The sequence below is a fragment of the Electrona antarctica genome, assembly GCF_951216825.1.
Source record: "Electrona antarctica genome assembly, chromosome: 10".
Taxonomy (NCBI): Eukaryota; Metazoa; Chordata; class Actinopteri; order Myctophiformes; family Myctophidae; genus Electrona; species Electrona antarctica.
The window spans coordinates 36,009,622-36,029,054 of NC_136791.1; the positions used below are offsets into that span (position 1 = coordinate 36,009,622).

The window sequence follows — 19,433 nt, forward strand, 5'->3', positions numbered from 1 at the left end:
TTTGGCAACGTCTCGGGACCCCCGCCCCGCCCCCTCCCGACCCCCAATATAAATTTACTGCTACAATAACCTTAAACCATTTTGGGCGGGAACCCCTTTTGGTGTTTTAAGCATTGTTATAATTTAGATATTGAAAAATAGCAGATCTACAAGCTCATAGCTTGTAGGTCTGCTATTTTTGAAAAATCGTGAAAATAAAAATTTTAAAAAAAATCTTTTTTTTTAAAATAATTTGGGGACCCCCTAAAATAATTTGGCGACCCCCCGAGGGGTCGCGACCCACGGGTTGAGAACCCATGCCCTAGGGTAGGTACCCTCACACAAAAATGCAGTAATTATGGTCATTATACTGCCTCCCCCTGGTCAGCTGGGGACTTTTTTAGATTAAAAAAAGAAAAAAAAAGAATGAAAACATTAATGGAAAAATCCTCCCTCACACATTAGAATGTTATTCTAATCTAAAGGGTGAGGGGAGTGATTTTTCCTTTACTTTTTCATTTTTTTTAAAATATATATATTTTATATATATTTTTTTAAATGGTTAATATTTAAAAGTAGAAAGCAAAAGCAAGCACTCGGTAGAGTATTTCCATGTCATAATGTCACGGGTGCACGGTTCTGGAAGATACAGACTGTAGAAAAGAATACGAGTACTCACATAGTATCCTGGAAGGATTTAAGCTTCCCCCCAGCAGCAAACAACAGTGTGGACGTTTCGGCTGGAGAGCCTTCCCCAGCGTGAATCTTCAGGCTCTCGGGCCGAAACGTCCACACTGTTGTTTGCTGCTGGGGGGAAACATAATAAAGCTTAAATCCTTCCAGGATACTACGTGAGTGCTGGTATTCTTTTCTACAGTTATTTAAAAGTGAAATATCCCTTGAATCTGTATCTGCCCACTATTATAAGTAGGAATTGTAATTGATAATTCCCTCATTTAAGCCTCACATTCAGCAACTGATGCAAAACAACTGAAGTCCTTGTTGAGGCAAATTGTTGCTGCCGCCTACTGTCTACCATTGAGCCCTGAGATGTATTACAAAAGAATAGCCCTAATTGCCATATGCTCAGGTTTGATGATCTGCCATGTCGGCTATTTTGGTCTTCTTCTATCTTGCCTATGGATATCTACATAATATGTTAAACAAGTATGGGAAGTTTTTGTCTTCTCTCCCATGATTTAGTTCTACTATCTGTCCCTAAAGCTTGTACTGCATTGGGTAAAGCACAGTGCATTTAAGTATGCTGATCACTGTGCTTGGAATCAGATGCAAAATGACCTGCATCTTCAGGAGCTGGTCTCACTGGATGCATGTATAGTAATCCTAAATGACTTGGAGGTGTGGACATCTGGCTGTAGTTGTTTTGATTCATATTGCCTTTTTGATGTTGATGACTAATGCTGAGGATCTTTCTTGATATTTTATGATTATGTTTGTTTTACGTCTGAAACCAAAATGGTTCTGCTTCCTGTCTTGGCCAGAACACTCTTGAAAAAACACACTTGCACCAGTTCATGTCATAGCAGCATTGTAACACATTTTAGTAGTATTATAATATCACCATCTTGGTGGTCACTTCACATCCTTTAAGGTTGGGAAACACTGCTTTAATAAGCGAACAATGATGTTTTTCTCTGTTATTTATTAACCTATTTTTTTTCTTTTTAAATGTTTCAGTTTGGACACTGTCACATAGACAGACAGGTATTATAATACATATAGTTTGTAGTGTTGCCTATGTTTCCCCTCTCTAATATTCCTTTCTTTGTAGTGTATCACACAATGTTCTATACCAAATGCTGTTAATTTACAAGGCACACATTTGTTTGATATGTTAGACCATAATTGTGTGTTGCCACACAATACTAAATGAACATTCATATAGGGCTACTGCCAAAATAACTTATCCATGTTTACCGACAATAACATGCACATGACCATTGTAAAATAACACGTTGGCATGGAACTATCATTCTCTGTCAATAGTCTGATGTGCTTAATTGTCAGGTCAATGTGTTTTGTTGTGATGTGATCATAGAGATGCGTGCGTGCGTGCGTGCGTGCGTGCGTGCGTGCGTGCGTGCGTGCGTGCGTGCGTGCGTGCCCATACCCGTCTTGGAAATGTGTGTCTTATGGCAATTACATTGTTTTCAATTTATTTTCACTTTCTTCCACCTTTGTTTCTTTCCCTGTGAGGTGGTCAGAATGCATTGAATCTTTGCATCAATAACGTATCTTCAAAGTGCAAAAGTTATTATTCATTTTATTTTTTACAAATATATTGACATTTTATTTTCACATCCATAGTTTGTCTGTTTCAGAAGTGGAAATATCCATCTGAAATGTAAATGGACAGCTGAACAATCTGTGTGGCCGTAGCTCTAAAACCTTACACACATTAGTAGAAGCAGTGAAAGTGCATCAATCAAAATGGGTCAATCATCTCAATAAAACCACCAGTTTGCACTGCAGGATGTTTGATCATATTTGAGGTGAACCATTCTTAGGTCCAAGAAAACATTAATCTATGACACTAGAATGAGCTTAGTAACAATAAGGAACATTTACGTTTTTAAGAGTAAATAGCGGTATATGATATATCATATTGTATACCATAATATTTTACATTATTTCAGTTGCTATACATGTTGACTTATATCTTCATATCCTTTTAAATAGGCTATACAAATAAAATGTTAAGACGAGAATCAATGTATCTGTAAAAATGCTGAAAATCTATGAAAGAGCATACATTCATGTTCAATTTAAAACTGGTAACATGGGATGCTATGTCACGTCTGAATAATTAGACAAACCAGTATACAACTAATTAGTAACTTTCAATGTCAGAGACCTTAAAAAGGGATTTCACACAGTGTCCGGGTGATGCAAGGGTTAAAGTACCAGCCCACCATAGTGATGACTAGGGTTTGGTTTCTCATACTGTAGGTGCCCCCGGCTGGTTGGGTGCTCCAACAGACACTTATTGGCCATGTTCGTTGGTGGGAAGCCGGCAGGGGAGAGGGTGTTGATTTCCAATGACATACTGTAGAATACACCTTTTTTGCTGCCGGCATGGCTAATAAAATAGTTTCTTTTCAGGACCATCAAAATGTGTCCTGGGTTTGACATCACCCAAGATAGCTGTGCGAGGATCAGGAGTCAATTTCTTTCAAGATTTTAGAGCAGGGGTTCTCAACGTTTTTGGCCGGGGACCCCCGAAAATGCTTTGGCAACGTCTCGGGACCCCCGCCCCGCCCCCTCCCGACCCCCAATATAAATTGACTGCTACAATAACCTTAACCCATTTTGGGCGGGAACCCCTTTTGGTGTTTTAAGCATTATGTTATAATTTAGCTATTGAAAAATAGCAGATCTACAAGCTCATAGCGTGCCACCGAGTGGCGCGCTACGAGCTTGTAGGTTTTTTTAATAATTTGGGGACCCCCTAAAATAATTTGGCGACCCCCCGAGGGGTCGCGACCCACGGGTTGAGAACCCCTGTTTTAGAGGATTCGATTTTTTGCATTACCCAAACATGATTACGTGTCCCCCTTTCCATCTGAGGCACTTGGGTGATGTCTCATGACTTAATTGATATAGTCCGTGTGGTGTATAATAAGTTCTATGCAAAATGCTGAATTAGCCTGTGTTTGGTGTTTATTAGAGTTATTTGTGTGTTCTGGAGTATAGGGACGGCCGTTCATGCAAGGTGTATTCATGTTGAATGTCTTTTCCCCCCATTTGTTTATGAGTTGTACCATCCTGTCATCTTTCAAATTCATTATTCAGCTAAATGTAATTAGAATTCAATTTCAGTCAACATGTGCTACAATATGTGGCATTCAGAACTTCTCCTCAATCATACATTATCATACTTTTTGTGCTCACAAGGTTCATGGTAATGTTCAATGAGATTAAGATTAATTAATAATTAAGATTATTTCTAAATATTACATATTACAGCATATTACTGTAAGTGTAGTCATTTCTTGAATAACTGTTATTCCATTGCATTTAGCCCAGATTATTTGTTTTGTTTGAGATCAAATGCATTTGGCATTGGTCTTTCCATGTTGATGCAATACAGTAGCTTAATGTTTTGTCAAATGTTATGTTATTGTTGACAGTTTTTGTGTAACACCTTCAAGTATTCAGCCTTTTCTTTCCCATTTAATTTTAAACAGACACCAACTTTGTCCTTGGAAATGCACAGATAGTGGACTGGCCCATTGTCTACAGCAATGATGGTTTCTGCAAGTTGTCGGGGTACCACAGGGCTGAAGTCATGCAGAAAAGCAGCACATGCAGGTAGGCGAGGAGATATTTCAGCATAAATATAGAGTCATACTGTGTAACGTTTTCAACTAAACTTCTCTATACTGTACTTTTAGTCATGAGTTTGCCCCGCCAATACTCACACCAACATGACGCAGGCACCGGCAATGTATAAGGGCAATGTACCGGCAATGTATTTATTTATTTATTTTATTCAACTTAATACATACCACTTCTGACAACATGTTGTTGCGTTCCAAAATATCCTTGACGCGAGGACCCTACACCATTTGTTTTGGCGTGGAACTATTAAACTATCCGAACTATGACTTTAATATTGCAGGGGTAACAACTTGGAATTGAGGTGTGGTTTGTTGGTAAGCCGGGGTAAGGGCCTCGAGAGTCACCTGGTGCAACAGAGTAGGATATATGTGAGAAATGTGTGCTGTGAAACACTGCTGTGCACACGAAATGTGTGCTGTGCAACACTAATTGAGTTGTCAGCTCACAGCCATTAACCACTTGAACCCTACTGTACAAGCTGACTGGTGCTTTGTGTTTGTTTCATGTTTATTTGAATAAGCCTATCTCACAGCCCGCTTTCCACGCCCACTTCCGGTAAATAGTGGTGTCATTTAACATTAGCATTTACACGTTTTTTTCTCTGGAGAATCTAAGTACATTTTCTAATGTAAAAATGTGACAGACCAATATTAGTATGAAGCAAACAAGATGGTAAATCAGTTCGAACAGATAGAACAAACCTTACCTTGAGAAAACAAAAGTTGTAGACTTCTTAAATTACCTCTGTTAACATGTAGTGTCTATGGAGTGACGTCACGCTATCACCACTAACGTGGAAAGGGGGCGTATTAAGGGGTGGGGAAGTCTGTGAGATAGGCCTATTGCGACAAGCATCGGGTGAGCTGCTCGGTTCGTTGTCGCAGGTCATTTTCCAGCTATTGTTGGTGCGCAACAGTTGCATTTTCCCACCCCGACATCAAAAGAAGTGATGTGGGCCGGGGAGTACGCTCACCTGGGCACCTTTGTCAACCAGGAAAAAAAATCAGACCAGTCTGAAGTGAGTGCTGTACTGTACTCGTGCTGTAGTACTGTACTGTAATGTACAAGCCCTCCTCCCTGGCCTGTGTGTGTGTGTGTGTGTGTGTGTGTGTGTGTGTGTGTGTGTGTGTGTGTGTGTGTGTGTGTGTGTGTGTGTGTGTGTGTGTGTGTGTGTGTGAGACGCTGCTCAACACTAATACCATCTAGGTATTAGCGAGGTGTTTCAGCTGTTCGTGCTCAGACACAGGGACACGTATAGGGACACACATAGCTGCGTATAGGAGTGGCTAGCACCACTCAAAAATGGTGTCCTTAACTTAGTGTAAGCAGTCTGAGCCAGTGACACCGACAATGTTCACTTTGTTCCTACTCTTAGCTTCTATGCCACTGCATCAGTCTAAGAAGAATATTATTGTAGGTGTGGCTTACTGCTTTACAAAAACCTTTTATAAAGCAATAAGTAAGTAGCCTTGGGAACCAACGATTCCAGACCCATGTGTCCCACAGGCCAGGAGCCATCAAGCTGCCTCACGCCGTGAGGCAGCTTGATGTAAAACTTCCCCAGGACATGATGTTGCAGGATTTACCCCCAATCCAACCCTTGATGCTGAGTGTCAAGCAGGGAGGCATTGGAACCATTTCTATAGTCTTTGGTATGACTCGGCCGGGAATTTAACCCCTGACCTCGAAGTCTCAGGGCAATAACTACAAGGCCACTGAGTTGCTAAATTGATGTGTCTATTCAAGCCTCTGTGCAGTCACACTTTTATCTATAGTTGAAAGCAATGCTGTGACCATGTGTTACTGAATATTGCTAGCAAGGCTTTGTCAATGATTTTGGATCAACAACTTCTGAACAGTCTCTTAAGAGTCAGATAGTCTAATTAATATTATCCTTCCCTTTGCATTTCATATAACTCAGTTATATTTAGATCAAGCTAGAACATGGTGCTACCAAGGATGGTATTAACTAGCAAAGTGAGATGAACGTCGGTACAGTGTGAGGTTAAATGATTGCTCATTGCTGCTTGACCCTCTATTCAGCATTCATTCGTTTTTGTGAGGTTATTTTGCATAAAGCCAATTAAGGCGTTCAGAAACATTTTTCTTATGCCGTCATGATTTATTTCAACCATCATTAATCAAATTTTACTCAATGTAATTTGTTGATATATAAAATAAACGGCACAAAATAGAACAAAAAATATACCCTCAGAAAATCTGTCTTCTGTTACAAAAATAATTCACACATTTAAGCGTTGCAGTGCTGTGCAAAGATGCCTGAATGTCTGCTTTTCTCATTATGCCAAATGGCTATTAAATATTTAAAATGTTATTTTCCTTTGTGCTTTCCAGTTTCATGTATGGGGAGCTCACAGACAAGGACACAAGTGAGAAAGTGCGACTAACGTTTGAGAACTATGAGATGAATTCATTTGAAATACTAATGTACAAGAAGAACAGTAAGTAGCTTCGTCAAGTGGAGAGATAAATGTGTTTTCCCCAATCTCTTATTATGCAAATGTATTCCTGGCCTCTGTAAAGTACAGCAGGGTTCAAAGGCAGCCCATAACATTTCTAGCTCTGTAGAAGTACTAATTGGTTGAGAATTATTCAGACCATGTACTTATATCCACTTGCATGGTATAACCTTTTTCTACCAGCAGGTGTTACTAGAAATGTTTCAGGTTCTGAAAGACTAGTACAATTTCAACATTATACTTATGCTGTGCAATATGGATTTCGGGCTTGATTTATTTAATACCATTGTCTGATTAAATGAGTATCAATCATCTTTTTCTCCCTTTTGTTTCAGGGACACCTGTTTGGTTCTTTGTAAAAATTGCTCCCATTCGCAATGAACAAGAGAAGGTTGTTCTGTTTCTTTGCCAGTTCAGTGACATCACAGCCTTCAAACAGCCCATTGAGGACGACTCTTCCAAAGGTTGGCATCAGTAAATTAATCTCCTGTCTGGTTTCTATATCTCCCGTCAGATGTGTTTCAAAGTTACATTTCGCATTGTGAGACAATGCTACAGTACCAACTAGGGGTGTAACGATCTAGTAACTGCATCGAAGTATATGGAAATGTAAACAGCAACATTGACTTTGTATCGTATCGTTTTGCAAATAATCGATTGTATCAATACTAAAACAAAAATACATCGCCTCACTGTGGGTTTGCTGGGCTTCCTTCTCACGGAAGACACAGCCAGGGGCGCCAACCCAAACTGCTCCCGGGTGTCTACATTCCGGCTGTCACCCGTCTCTCAGGTGGTCACCTGGTTGTCACGTAGTCTATTCTTATGAGTCACTATAAATAGAACAACTAAAACAAAAATACATCTCATGGATGCACCTGGGATGTATCCTCAGTGATGTATCCTAAGATCATCTGGGTTTCGGGTCTCACAACATCATACCTCTCACTCAGGTGAACCAGCCGGGGGGGTGATCAAGTACATGTGCGTTGTATTTAACAATGTTAAGAAGAAAAAAGACAAAGAGAGGGGTTCAATTGTTTTTTCCATCACTACACGTGTGTTCAAATATAATGTCTGTATTTGCCAGAGAATCAGTGCATTGTTTACTTATTTTATATCCATACATTTTCCCTTTGTGTGAAATCTATCTTCTACACACAATCTATGGACCATTATCTGAAATCCCAGTTGAAGAGAAGTTTGTACGTGAAAATTTGTACAAAACATATAGCGATAACAGGCACTTTGAACAGGCACTTTGCCTCGTCTGTCTGTCTGTCTGTCTGTCTGTCTGTCTGTGTGTACGAACAGCTGCAATACCGCTGGGTGATCTAAAGTGGCACTATTGAGCAGCCTAAAAGGGCCATTCACACTGAGCACTATAACTATAACTGCAGCCAGCTAGTGGTGTTGCTGAGCAGCCTGCACCGCTCAGTTCACACGGGTGTGATTTTTTGTTATTGCTTGGTCCCATCTGGTCCCATCTTTTATATATGTTTTGTTGTGGCTTTCACCTTTATTTTATTTTTTTATGGAGGGATAGACAGTAGGCTGACAGGAAATGGGGAGAGCCATCGGAATCGGGAGTCGAACCCGTTCTGTGCTGTCGTTTTTCACGAAATTCGGCAATATGGTAGCGAGCCGTGAGGATCACTCAGGAACTGAAGCTCACAGCCTCACACTCATTCGTCAAAAGGCCTTTTTTTGGCCACGTCACAGAAATTGCATTTCCATACATGCAAATGGAGTCTGACTCTACTGGTTACGGGACTACTACAGTGTTGACAAACAACCGCTTCAGCCAATCAGCATAACCAAAAGAAAAAGTGTAACCTGACGTCATCTCCAGTTTACCATGTCAACCCCACAGAAATGAGCAGGTTCGGGCTGACCTAGGGCCTTGGTAGAATCTAATTAAAACCCACATGGACAAGCCCAATTAGGGTCCACTTGGGTGTCGCATCAAATTACCTAGGGCACACCTAATGCGCACGTAGAACCACTTTAAAGCCCACACGAGTAACCCAAGTGTGAAGCATCTTGTGCCAGCTGACATTGTCATATAGGTTCCATATAGTTAGCCCACCTGGGTCTCATATACTGTAGTTAACTCATCACTTTTTTATGAATACATTTTAATTTTGTCCAGTCTGTATGGTAGGATTTGTCATTAATACAATATAACTTATAGAATTGGAGTGGTTATATTTGGTCTCCCTTTTCTTCTATTGAGACATTTAGATTGTGTCAAAGGTCATGTCTCACCTACTGTAGAGTGTAGACACAAGATCAGATTGTTTAAGATTCAATTTATCCCCTGAGCAAGCAGGCAGGCTCTATTAGCTCAATGGTAAAAATGTCAGCATTGCGAATGAAACCAGGTTAAAATCTGCATGGGGTAGAATAGGAAAGCTCTTGCCAGATTTGTTCAAAGTTCAAACCCTTACCCATGCTTCCCAATACTACAGTATGTTACTTCCCCTTGTCTGTATACATGCAAAAAGAAACCAATTGAATTGCTAGATACAATATAATGTATTTAAACTATCTAATTCACATTTTATACACACAGCCATAGTCTGTTTCATAGATCTCTTATATTACAATATGTCTGTAAGCCCAATTTTAGTAGTAGTTTACAGGTAGGCCACTCCCATTCGATGTAAATGTGCTTCCAATGATCTTTTGGGGAATAGAAACCGAAGCCAAACATCATACGTAAGAAAGAGTACTGAGTAGTGGTTTCATAATTGGTTAATGTAAAATGTGAATGTTATATTAACATGCACACAACTTTGCGAACTGAATGTAAAGTTGAGGTACAGTATGTTTATATTATGCACATTTTTATATTTTGTGATTGCATCTGTGAATGTCTAAGAGAAAATATCTGATCTGAAGAAATTATCATCTTATGAGTTGACACATTGTTCCTGATATGTTTATCCTCAGGTTGGGGGAAGTTTGCTCGTCTGACTCGTGCCCTAACTAGCAGCAGAGGCGTGTTACAACAGCTGCAGCCCACAGTTCACAAGGGAGAGAATGTCCACAAGCACTCCCGCTTAGCTGAGGTACTGCATGTTGATAAGTTACTTTATGAATGACGAGGAAAAAGTAGAGCTTTGTTTCGTAGAGTTCACGGAAAAGCAATCTTGACTTCAGATGATGAATCCGGTTGATGAAATAGTGCCCTGTAACTGCTGTCAGTATGGGTTTTATCATGAACATACGTTTCTATAGACCAGAATAATCAGCTTCTGAAATACACATGTCCTTTAATAGAAACTATGTATGTTTGGATTCGGTTCTCTAGCTTTGTCGTGGTATGCCAGTGACTGTGAGCTAGTGGCTTATTTTAGGCTACCCAAACAGGATGGATATTCTTGAGCAGATGAAGCAGAGGTGTCCAGGCCCATGCCTGTCCCCCAGGTATTTTTGGCCTCTGTACAGTTATGTCTGATTACTTAATTTATTAGCTGGAATGCGCTCTTCTTGGCAGGTACTACAGCTCGGCTCTGACATTCTACCCCAGTACAAGCAGGAGACCCCCAAGACGCCCCCCCACATCATCCTCCACTACTGCCTGTTCAAGACCACCTGGGACTGGGTCATTCTCATCCTCACCTTCTACACAGCCATCATGGTGCCCTACAATGTCTCCTTTAAGACCAAGCAGAACAATGTCACATGGCTGGTGGTGGACAGCATCGTGGATGTCATCTTCCTGGTGGACATCGTCCTAAACTTTCACACAACGTTTGTGGGACCTGCAGGCGAGGTCATCTCAGACCCCAAGCTGATTCGAATGAACTACCTGAAGACCTGGTTCGTAATTGACCTGCTGTCGTGCCTGCCCTATGATGTCATCAATGCTTTTGAGAACGTAGATGAGGTTAGTGGATAATTTTCTTTGGAACTTCATGGGGAAAATATATATTTTTTATATATTTTTAAGAAAATGTTTTTCTACCACAGTGTAGTCAGTGGGATAGGGATAGTTGAGAGTTTTTGGTAACCCATTAATTAATCATGAACAGATCAGTCTGTCTCTGACATGTTTGGGTCATTTGTTATTAGACCTTTATTTATACAGATCAGCTGAAATAGCTCTTTATTGAGGAAGCCATGTCCATTTGTGGTTTCAAAGCATTTGTCAATATTTATCATGTCAGTCCTGATGTTGTAAACTACATTGCTCCGTTGGGGAACTGTTAGGAAGGTGCAGCATGTGATTTAAAACCACGAACCTTTTGTACTAGCCTTTGAAACCAATATTATTCTATCCCTTAATTCACTGGTCCTCAAATATTTATGGCTGTGCACCCCCTGTTACCTCCTGACCTAGCTGACGCACCCCCCAACGCTCAGTCTCGTTGTATTTGGCCGAAAATGATAATTCTTTAAAGATGATATGGCAAAATAATCACAGAATGCCACTGCACTGAGAGACATGCAGCTGCTGTATACTCCCGCAGCTGCTCTATACATCTCCTTACAACAGTGTCTTACCGGATTTTGCAGTTTGTGTTAAATAACATAAAACCGCCATTACCCTTTTCATGTCACGGACCCCCTAGAGGGCGTTCGCGCACCACAAGGGGTGCACGCACCACCGTTTCGGAACCCCTTCCTTAACTCATCATCACTACAGTGCAACATTGTGGTGGCTGAGAGAGTGCTACAGTGCTACTGTACTGTATATGCCAAATATTCACAGGTGATACTCACAGTTTCAAAATGTGACATCCCACACTGGAGCGGCAGGTAATGTATCCCATGGCCATGCATGTCTACGTATGTGCAGAATAACAGACTTACTCTAAACAGAACAATCTGTTTTGTAAATTCAGACTATAAGGTTATTGTAATCTAAAACTAAGAATTTATCCTGGTCCAAATTGCTGCCGATATACCAAATATCTTTATTAAAGTTGTTCCCTTTTCACAAATCCTTTATGATAACAGACTGTCATAAAAGGCACATTTTGGCAACAATTTGCCTCATTGCGTTATGGAGCTCTCAGCTCTCAATAAACAAAGTACCACGCTCTTCTCATACGTTTACGTATGAGACTTATTTGTAATTGTTTTCATTGTGGCCTGAAATGTAAATTTAAGAGAATATTTGGCTATTTTCACGTTAAACAAATGGATTGTGCAATTTGAAGTCTTTGTGTTGTCATGGGTACAGTAGATAGGTAGATAGAGTGTCAGTGTTTTTGTTCAGTCGCTGTGGTTTAAACAAGACAGGGTGTAAACAAGATGGGGTAGAATTCATTGGATCAGAGACAGAGTTGTTGGTGTAAGTCAAATTCAAAAGGTAAAAGATGAATAGAGCCATTTCACTTTGCTCCAAATAAGTAACAGGACTATTTTAATATATGTTGTGTTTGTTTGTTTACAGTATGTGCTAAAAGTGTGACTGACGTGAGACATGTTTTTCCATACAATGTAGTGGGAGTGAATATTTCCCACTACAGCATAGAAGCAACTGATAAAGATGATTGTCAAAATCTTTATTTATATAAGGTAGCTACAGTACCAGAGGCGTATCTACAATAAGGCGAGGGCAGGCGTCAGCCTGTCCAAATCCATTTCTGGCCCGGCCAAAATCCATACAATGAGAAAAAAGAGGACAAAAACAAGAGAACTATTAAAATGGACAGCTGATTGGCCGTTGCGGTAGAGCGCGACCCTCAATCACCCATTGTAATGCAAATGCATGCCTTTCAGCCTTTGTATCCTACTCGTCTGGCAGGTACATCTCTTTGAAAACCTTTAGTGCTACGATTGTGCGCGGGGAGACGACAATTAACATATCTTGCCTGGCCAAAACGTAATTCCTGGATACGCCACTGTACAGTACACAATCCAAAAATTCAACATCTTTATTTGCATGACCAGGTTGTAATTTAAGAATTATTCAAGGAAAAGTGATTTGTTTTTTTAATAAACTACAAAGATTGCACTCAGTAGAGTCCAAACTCTGCAATTGTTAAAATATGCCCTTTGACTGATTATGTCATTTTGATTGTGCCCTTCCCCCCGAAAATAATAATCTCTTCAGGGGAGGCAACTGATGAATTTTCAGCTACTGATAATTTCTAACAACTTTCACGAAAGTCCGGCCAATGATTGCTCATAGACAAACGGTTTGGGCATTCTCAATGTTATTTCTATTTTTAAAGAAATAAAAACATACAGTACAGTACAATACAGTTTATAAATGAAAGCAGGGATCCAGTTCATGATCAGAAAGGAAAGGATTATTACAAGTAAATTAAAATATTCAATATTATACAAGTTAAAGTCATTCTTTAACTTTAATTGAAATAGTTTTTAGTTTTAGTCATTACATGAGATATGAAATGAAAGTGCCAAAGTCTGTCATTGCATCACTGCTATTACATTTATCAAAACAGAATAGTTGTTTCTTTCAAATTATACTTTCTCAAGCAAGTATTTCGGTCAATTTGTCTTACTTTAACATTTACCGTATTGTGCTGAATGTAAGACGACTGATTATAAAACGACCCCCATTTTTCAAGACTCATTTGTGGAAAAGAACATTGAATGTCAAATAGTCAAGTCCCCGATTATAATACGATATTTCCATCGCAAAAGTAGTCTTATATTCAGCACAATAGGATATTACATCTTAGACTTGCACTGACGACACCTCATAATGACAAATTGCTCTTTTATATTGCATTGTACTGTTTGTGTTGTTCGTTGGCGTTTTTAAGGCTTGTAAAGTAAGTATTAGAAACTACACTTAGCTGGTTTTGTTACAAATGTTGTTCAGCTTTAGGGCATTGGATGGCTTGTCTATTCATGTAGCTTCATTTTACAGGTGGAGTCCTCGTGTTTGCAGGAAACTCAGAGATATCAGTATGCATTGTTTCATGACATATACATTCACACAATACGCCTACAACCAACACCACTTGTACCTGCATCTGATTGAAATTCACCTCCATCTCTGAGATGTCATCATTCTGCCTGAAGAGAGTTGGCCTGTACTATGCATACATTGAAATGAATGACAAACACAAATTTGCGCGCACACACACACACTCTAAATGTAGCCTCTGGGCTCTGCTTGCCAGTGTTCGTTACATCTATGGATCATAGTGTGTATGTGCCAGCACATAATGTGCCTGCGTTTTAAGCGTGTGTGAAACTACTGTATTTCTGGGACAGAGCATGTGTGTAAAATGCTGTCATTGCTTTTAATGTCCCAATGTGTCAGTCAGAGGCCAGCAGAGTGTATGTTAGCTCTTAGGTGGGGGGCACCTTCCAATGCACAAGGCACTGTGAAATGCTGTGGTCACGCTTAAAAGACTTGCTTGTGGGCAGTCATCAGCACTCATGTGAGCAGTAGTTGCAGGTGCAGCACTTTACTTCATTCTAGTCTTTCAACATATCAGCAGCCTAATCGCTGATGGGGTCAAGAGGCCCCAGGTCAGACAAATCACATTACAAGTCAGATGTCAGGAGAAGGGGAGGAAAACACTGGCCTGTTGTCATCTGAAATCACTATGAAGTCATGGAATTCCCTTCAGAATAACTGTTATGCCATGATGTTAGGCATGTTTATCGTATTTGAATTTCTTGTACAATTACAATTTACAATTTAGGCATTTAGCAGACGCTCTTAATCCAGAGCGACTTACAATAAGCAAGAACAAAAGCATGGGAATACATCACATATGTAAAAAGCATTTATCGCGAAACATGCGTAAGCTAAGAACGTGACTAGAACATATCTATATAATGACACTATACATATAAACTATAACTAGAACATATCTATACTAGAAAAAGTGCCCTTCTGGGCACAGGTCTCCACCAGGAGGATATAGGACTGTGTGAGATGTTTGGCAAAATGTTTAGGATTAATATAAACATGTTTTTGAGGCATTTTGTTCCAAAAATGTGTTTTGCAAAAATCAACCTGTTGGTGGCGCTATAACAGGCCAATGTGAAAAGGGTGGGATATATTCCTCAGCCTAGTAAGAAAATGTGTGAAAGATTTCACGTAAATTGCATGCTGCGTTCATGATTTGAGGCTTTTGTTCAAAACGGGGCAATCTTGCAAACTGTGAAAGCTAATTATAGCCAATTAGGATGGAATATGAAATATCGGACAGATCCGACTTGAGCACATGACCATAGAGATAGTGTGTAACGATTTGTGAGATTTTTGGACAGAATCTGGAGGAGTAATATCAAAAAATGTGTTTTACAAAAGTCGGCCTCCTGGTGGCGCTATAAAAGGCAGATGCGGAAAATGCAGGTCAACGGTTTGTCCTTGGCCTCTAGGGAGTGTGCATGCAACGTTTCACGCAGATCGGTGCAGTTTTAGGTAAAACATGTGAAAAGCTGCCTCATGGTGGCGCTATAACAGGCCGTTCTGGAAAATGTGGGGCAGAGGTTCATCGTTGGCATCCAGGGAGTGTGTGTGCAAAGTGTGGCATCGAGCGGGTTAACGGTGCCGGAGATTAGCTGGTAACGGACGGACGGAAGGACACACACACACACGGACACACGGACGGACACACACACGGACGGAGTGCAAAACATACTCTCTCCCCATGCCTTCGGCCTGGTGGAGACAATAATGACACTATACATATAAACTACACATATATGCTATACTATGCTATACTATGCTGTACATATATACTATGAAGTGCTATGACTACTATAGCTCTAACAATAGCAATGTCAGTCGGTCCGTCCATCACGCATACCTCAAAAAGATTAACTTGATTGCCATAGAATCTGCTGTGCAATTACATGCTCCCAGAGGATGGCCCCTATTGATTCTGTTGACCCTCATGGCCTTTCCTCTATTGCCAACCTTAGGCTCGAATTTCCAATCTAATTGGCCGATTTTGGGGTGAACGGTGAACCATACTGATTGTGGTGCCCCCATGGCCTTTTTGTCTAGTGTCACCCTTCGGCCAAAATGATGTCTTAAAATGATGTGTGGTCTGGCACTAGCAGAGCACACTGCTGTCTTATGCCCAGAGTTTGTGTACTGTGTTTAGACCAGGTATAAGCTAGTCTTTAACGTAGAGCGCAAACGTGTCCTTAGTATTTACACAGTACCTCATTCGAATTTAGATATGCAGAGGTGGTTCACAATACTCTCACACTGATTGCAATCGAAATCCATACATTTTAAAATTTCGTAAATTTGGAAAAACAATTTAAGTGACAATGGTAAAAGAAACTGTGTAATCAGTTGTAATCAAACGGCACAAAACATTTTAAAGCACTTGAAAAATCCTGCTATGCGTCTCCAAAGAAAGACAAGCTGTGAGGAGAGAGAAAGGGAGAGAAACGGAGAGAAAAGGAGATCCATTAATTTCCATAAGTAGTGTATCTATTTTTTGTGCGTTCACACAGCTCATCATGTATTGTACAGTAAGAATGTTGTGAACCATTGCGTCCTGGCTTTCTTTATCTGCCTCTACTCAATGGAGAGCATTTAACAGTATTATCCATAGCGATCGAACACAACAACACACGTGGACGCATGTACTATAGTCTATACAAAATGAAAGCAATGTTATTAGGAAAAAACAAGTTAAAAGTTTAAAAACTATAGAAAGAAGAAAGAAAGGCAAAAAAGGGCCTTTATGATTAGGTAGGGGATTAGAGTATGTGGGAAAAGGTGGGTTTTGAGTGTGGTTTTAAACATGGTGAGGGTGGGAGCAGCCTTGTGAGCTGGGAATGTGTTCCATATAGGGGAGGGGGGGGTGGCAACTGAGAAGGCCCTGTCACGTTTATTTGCATTAGGTTGGCATTGGAACGGGATTTTCTTCAGATAGTAGAGTGTAGACTAGAGACAGCAAGCCGAGGGCAGAGAGGTGAAAGACATGTGTGGAATCCACACATGAAACACATAGTTCCTGCTGGAGTCAAACCAGAGATGTCACAACCTTATGGTTGGTAACTTCAGGTACACTATTCACTATCCATTCATCCACCGGTTTGCTCCTGAAAGAGTTATGTGTTGGTCAAGAGCACTTCTGTCGGCTTCATGGCTTGTGTGTACTTCCAAGCATTGATTCTCTGATTGATTAACCTCTAGATAATCTGGGTTTGTACAGGACATGCACTTCATTACAATTTCATCTCTGTTGGTCTGCAGCTGTTACATATTATGTTTGTGTTGTCTTTTTTCTTATTTGTTTGCTTATTTGTATCATGTTCAATAGCAAGCACATTTATTGAATATTACTTTTGTCATCGTTGAATTCACCACTTATTATTGATGAAGTGTCTTTTCTCTCACTTTCGTCTTTTTTTTTCTTTTTTATTCCTCTGTTCTGTTTGCATGGCCCCTCCCTCTCCTGCCTGTTCTCATGCATGGGACGTGATGGGAAGAATTGGAACCACCAAGCTGTCACTCAAGTAGGCTTCAGTTTGATTAGAATATATACCATCATGATTCATGTTCTCTCTCCTCCACACAGCTCTGTCACACACCAAGGACTGATTTATGTGACCATATACTTACTGTACTACTTCTATGATCAAATTCGTTAGAACAATTACTCTGCAATACATTTTATTTTCACATCTTAAGGATATATCACAAACTATATGTTTGTTGGTATGAACATTATTGAAGTACACTATATTAAAGGAGCATTCAGTGATTTGGGTGATTTGGAAAAACCCTGGTCCGCCTGGTAACAAGATGTGCACATGCACGCACTACAGTGGGGGAAGTACAACAGACCAACAGCACGTGCACCAAGGTCCGCCCCACTCGATCATGATTGGAGGAAGGCCCCTCTCATCCTGTTTGGATGAAGTCTTTGCCACCCAAAGCCCAAACCGAAACTAGGGTGTTTTGATCCCAGGGGCTCACTGGGGACAGGGAGGAACTCCTTATATGGTCAGCACACTTTATAGTAGGGAGGATTATCCAAAAAATAAGAAAAAATAAGTGATATTTGAATTAAGTGAAATCACTGAATATACCTTTAAAATGATACTAAAAGTATATAGTGTACTTCTTATTTTTGTTTGTTTGTGAAAGTAGCATATTTTCATGCCTGTATGTGTTCAGTGGCCATTGTTCTTGTTGTTGTCTCCGCCAGGTCAAAGGTGTGGTCATCATGACTATGTTTTGCACCCTGTCAGTCCGTCCGTCCGTCCATGTGTCTGTCCGTCCATCTGTGGACACTGGACAGCTAATCTCCGGCACTCGGATCGATGTGAAACTGTGCACACACATTCTCTGGATGCCAGAGCAGAACCTCCGTCCCAATTATTTCACATCGGCCTGTCATAGCGCCACCAGGAGGCCGTTTTTGTTTATACAGTATGTTTTTATATTACTCCTACAGATTTTGTCCAAAGATCATGCAAATCGGTACACATTATCATGTGATCAACATCGACCGGTTAATATTCCACCGTGATTGGCATCTAAAGTTTTCAGGAGTGGCTTGTTTTGAACAAAATGCCTCAAATCATGAATGCAGCGATTCCTCTCACCTCTACAATAACTGAATTTCAAACATTGCTGGCCCACTGTCGATAATCTACCTGGCCTGGAGCACTTTTTCTATTTGTTTTCCTAATTTCCTAACTGACTCAATTAAGTCATTACATTAGTGTGAAATAGAATTTAGTTTGTATATGAAATAGTGTAACTAGTCAGTTATGGGAGTGGTTGGGGGTTTGAAGTTATTATAGTCTAGAACATGTGATAGTAAAGCTTGCCATGTTCTAGAGTAGACCAACATCCTTGGAACTCCTTAACAATAGAATTTATTAACCTCGTTACACTGCCTCAGATCGGCTTTAACCTCTTTATTTATTGCACTGATTTACCACGAAAACCGGACCAATCACCAAAGCAATGAATGCACCAAGTAACGAATGCATATGCAGAGCTAAAACGATTGCCAGATGTCATAAATGTGTTATTGATTATCAAAATAAATTATAAGGAATATAGCTGGATATTTTGTTGGATATCAAGTTATAAGAAAACAAAGCAAATCTTATATGTGCACAACTTTCAATTCATGAATGACATCTGCCATTTGAAAAAATAAAATAAATAATAAAATAATAAAAAGAAAATAAATCTTAATATGCGATCGTTAACAAAGTCCTCAGTGACTGACTTTACTGACTGGATACCATGACCATGACAAGCCTGCTTGTTTCCAAAAAGGATTTGATGGAGTTTAGGAATAATGACTTCAGATCTAGATCCATAATAACCTTACTGTTAATCTAATAGAGCTGGCACCTCTCGTCTGTAAATTGATGTCAGGGAGGCTGAGGGCTCCGACTGGCAGCCAGGTCAGATCAAGTGACATCAGTGGTGCAGTCGTGTGCTCCTTGCACACCACAGCACATTAGAAAGATCAATACCACCCCCTCTGCCCCTCACACACCACCACCACCAAAGGAAAGAAATCCTATACACTCACTAACGGCACAGCACACTGATGCGATTGGTGTTGTCTCTTTAAATTTATCACTGAGAGGGTGTTTCAATATGCGGAGGAGCTGAGTAGGCATTTCCTGTAGGGTGCTGGTCGTGTAACCTCTTCCATCTCCGGTGAG

General features: G+C 40.2%; 1 protein-coding gene across 1 annotated transcript in view; it reads left to right on the forward strand.

Moving 5' to 3' along the window:
- kcnh1a (potassium voltage-gated channel, subfamily H (eag-related), member 1a) overlaps positions 1–19,433 on the forward strand; it is a gene marked incomplete at its 5' end in the record, with an annotated part of 56,117 nt that overhangs the window by 4,382 nt on the left and 32,302 nt on the right. The window contains 5 exons of the mRNA XM_079511735.1: positions 4,188–4,311; positions 6,697–6,803; positions 7,157–7,285; positions 9,777–9,895; positions 10,324–10,716. Of these exons, the coding sequence (XP_079367861.1) occupies positions 4,188–4,311; positions 6,697–6,803; positions 7,157–7,285; positions 9,777–9,895; positions 10,324–10,716 (872 nt within the window). The remainder of the gene's footprint in view (positions 1–4,187; positions 4,312–6,696; positions 6,804–7,156; positions 7,286–9,776; positions 9,896–10,323; positions 10,717–19,433) is intronic.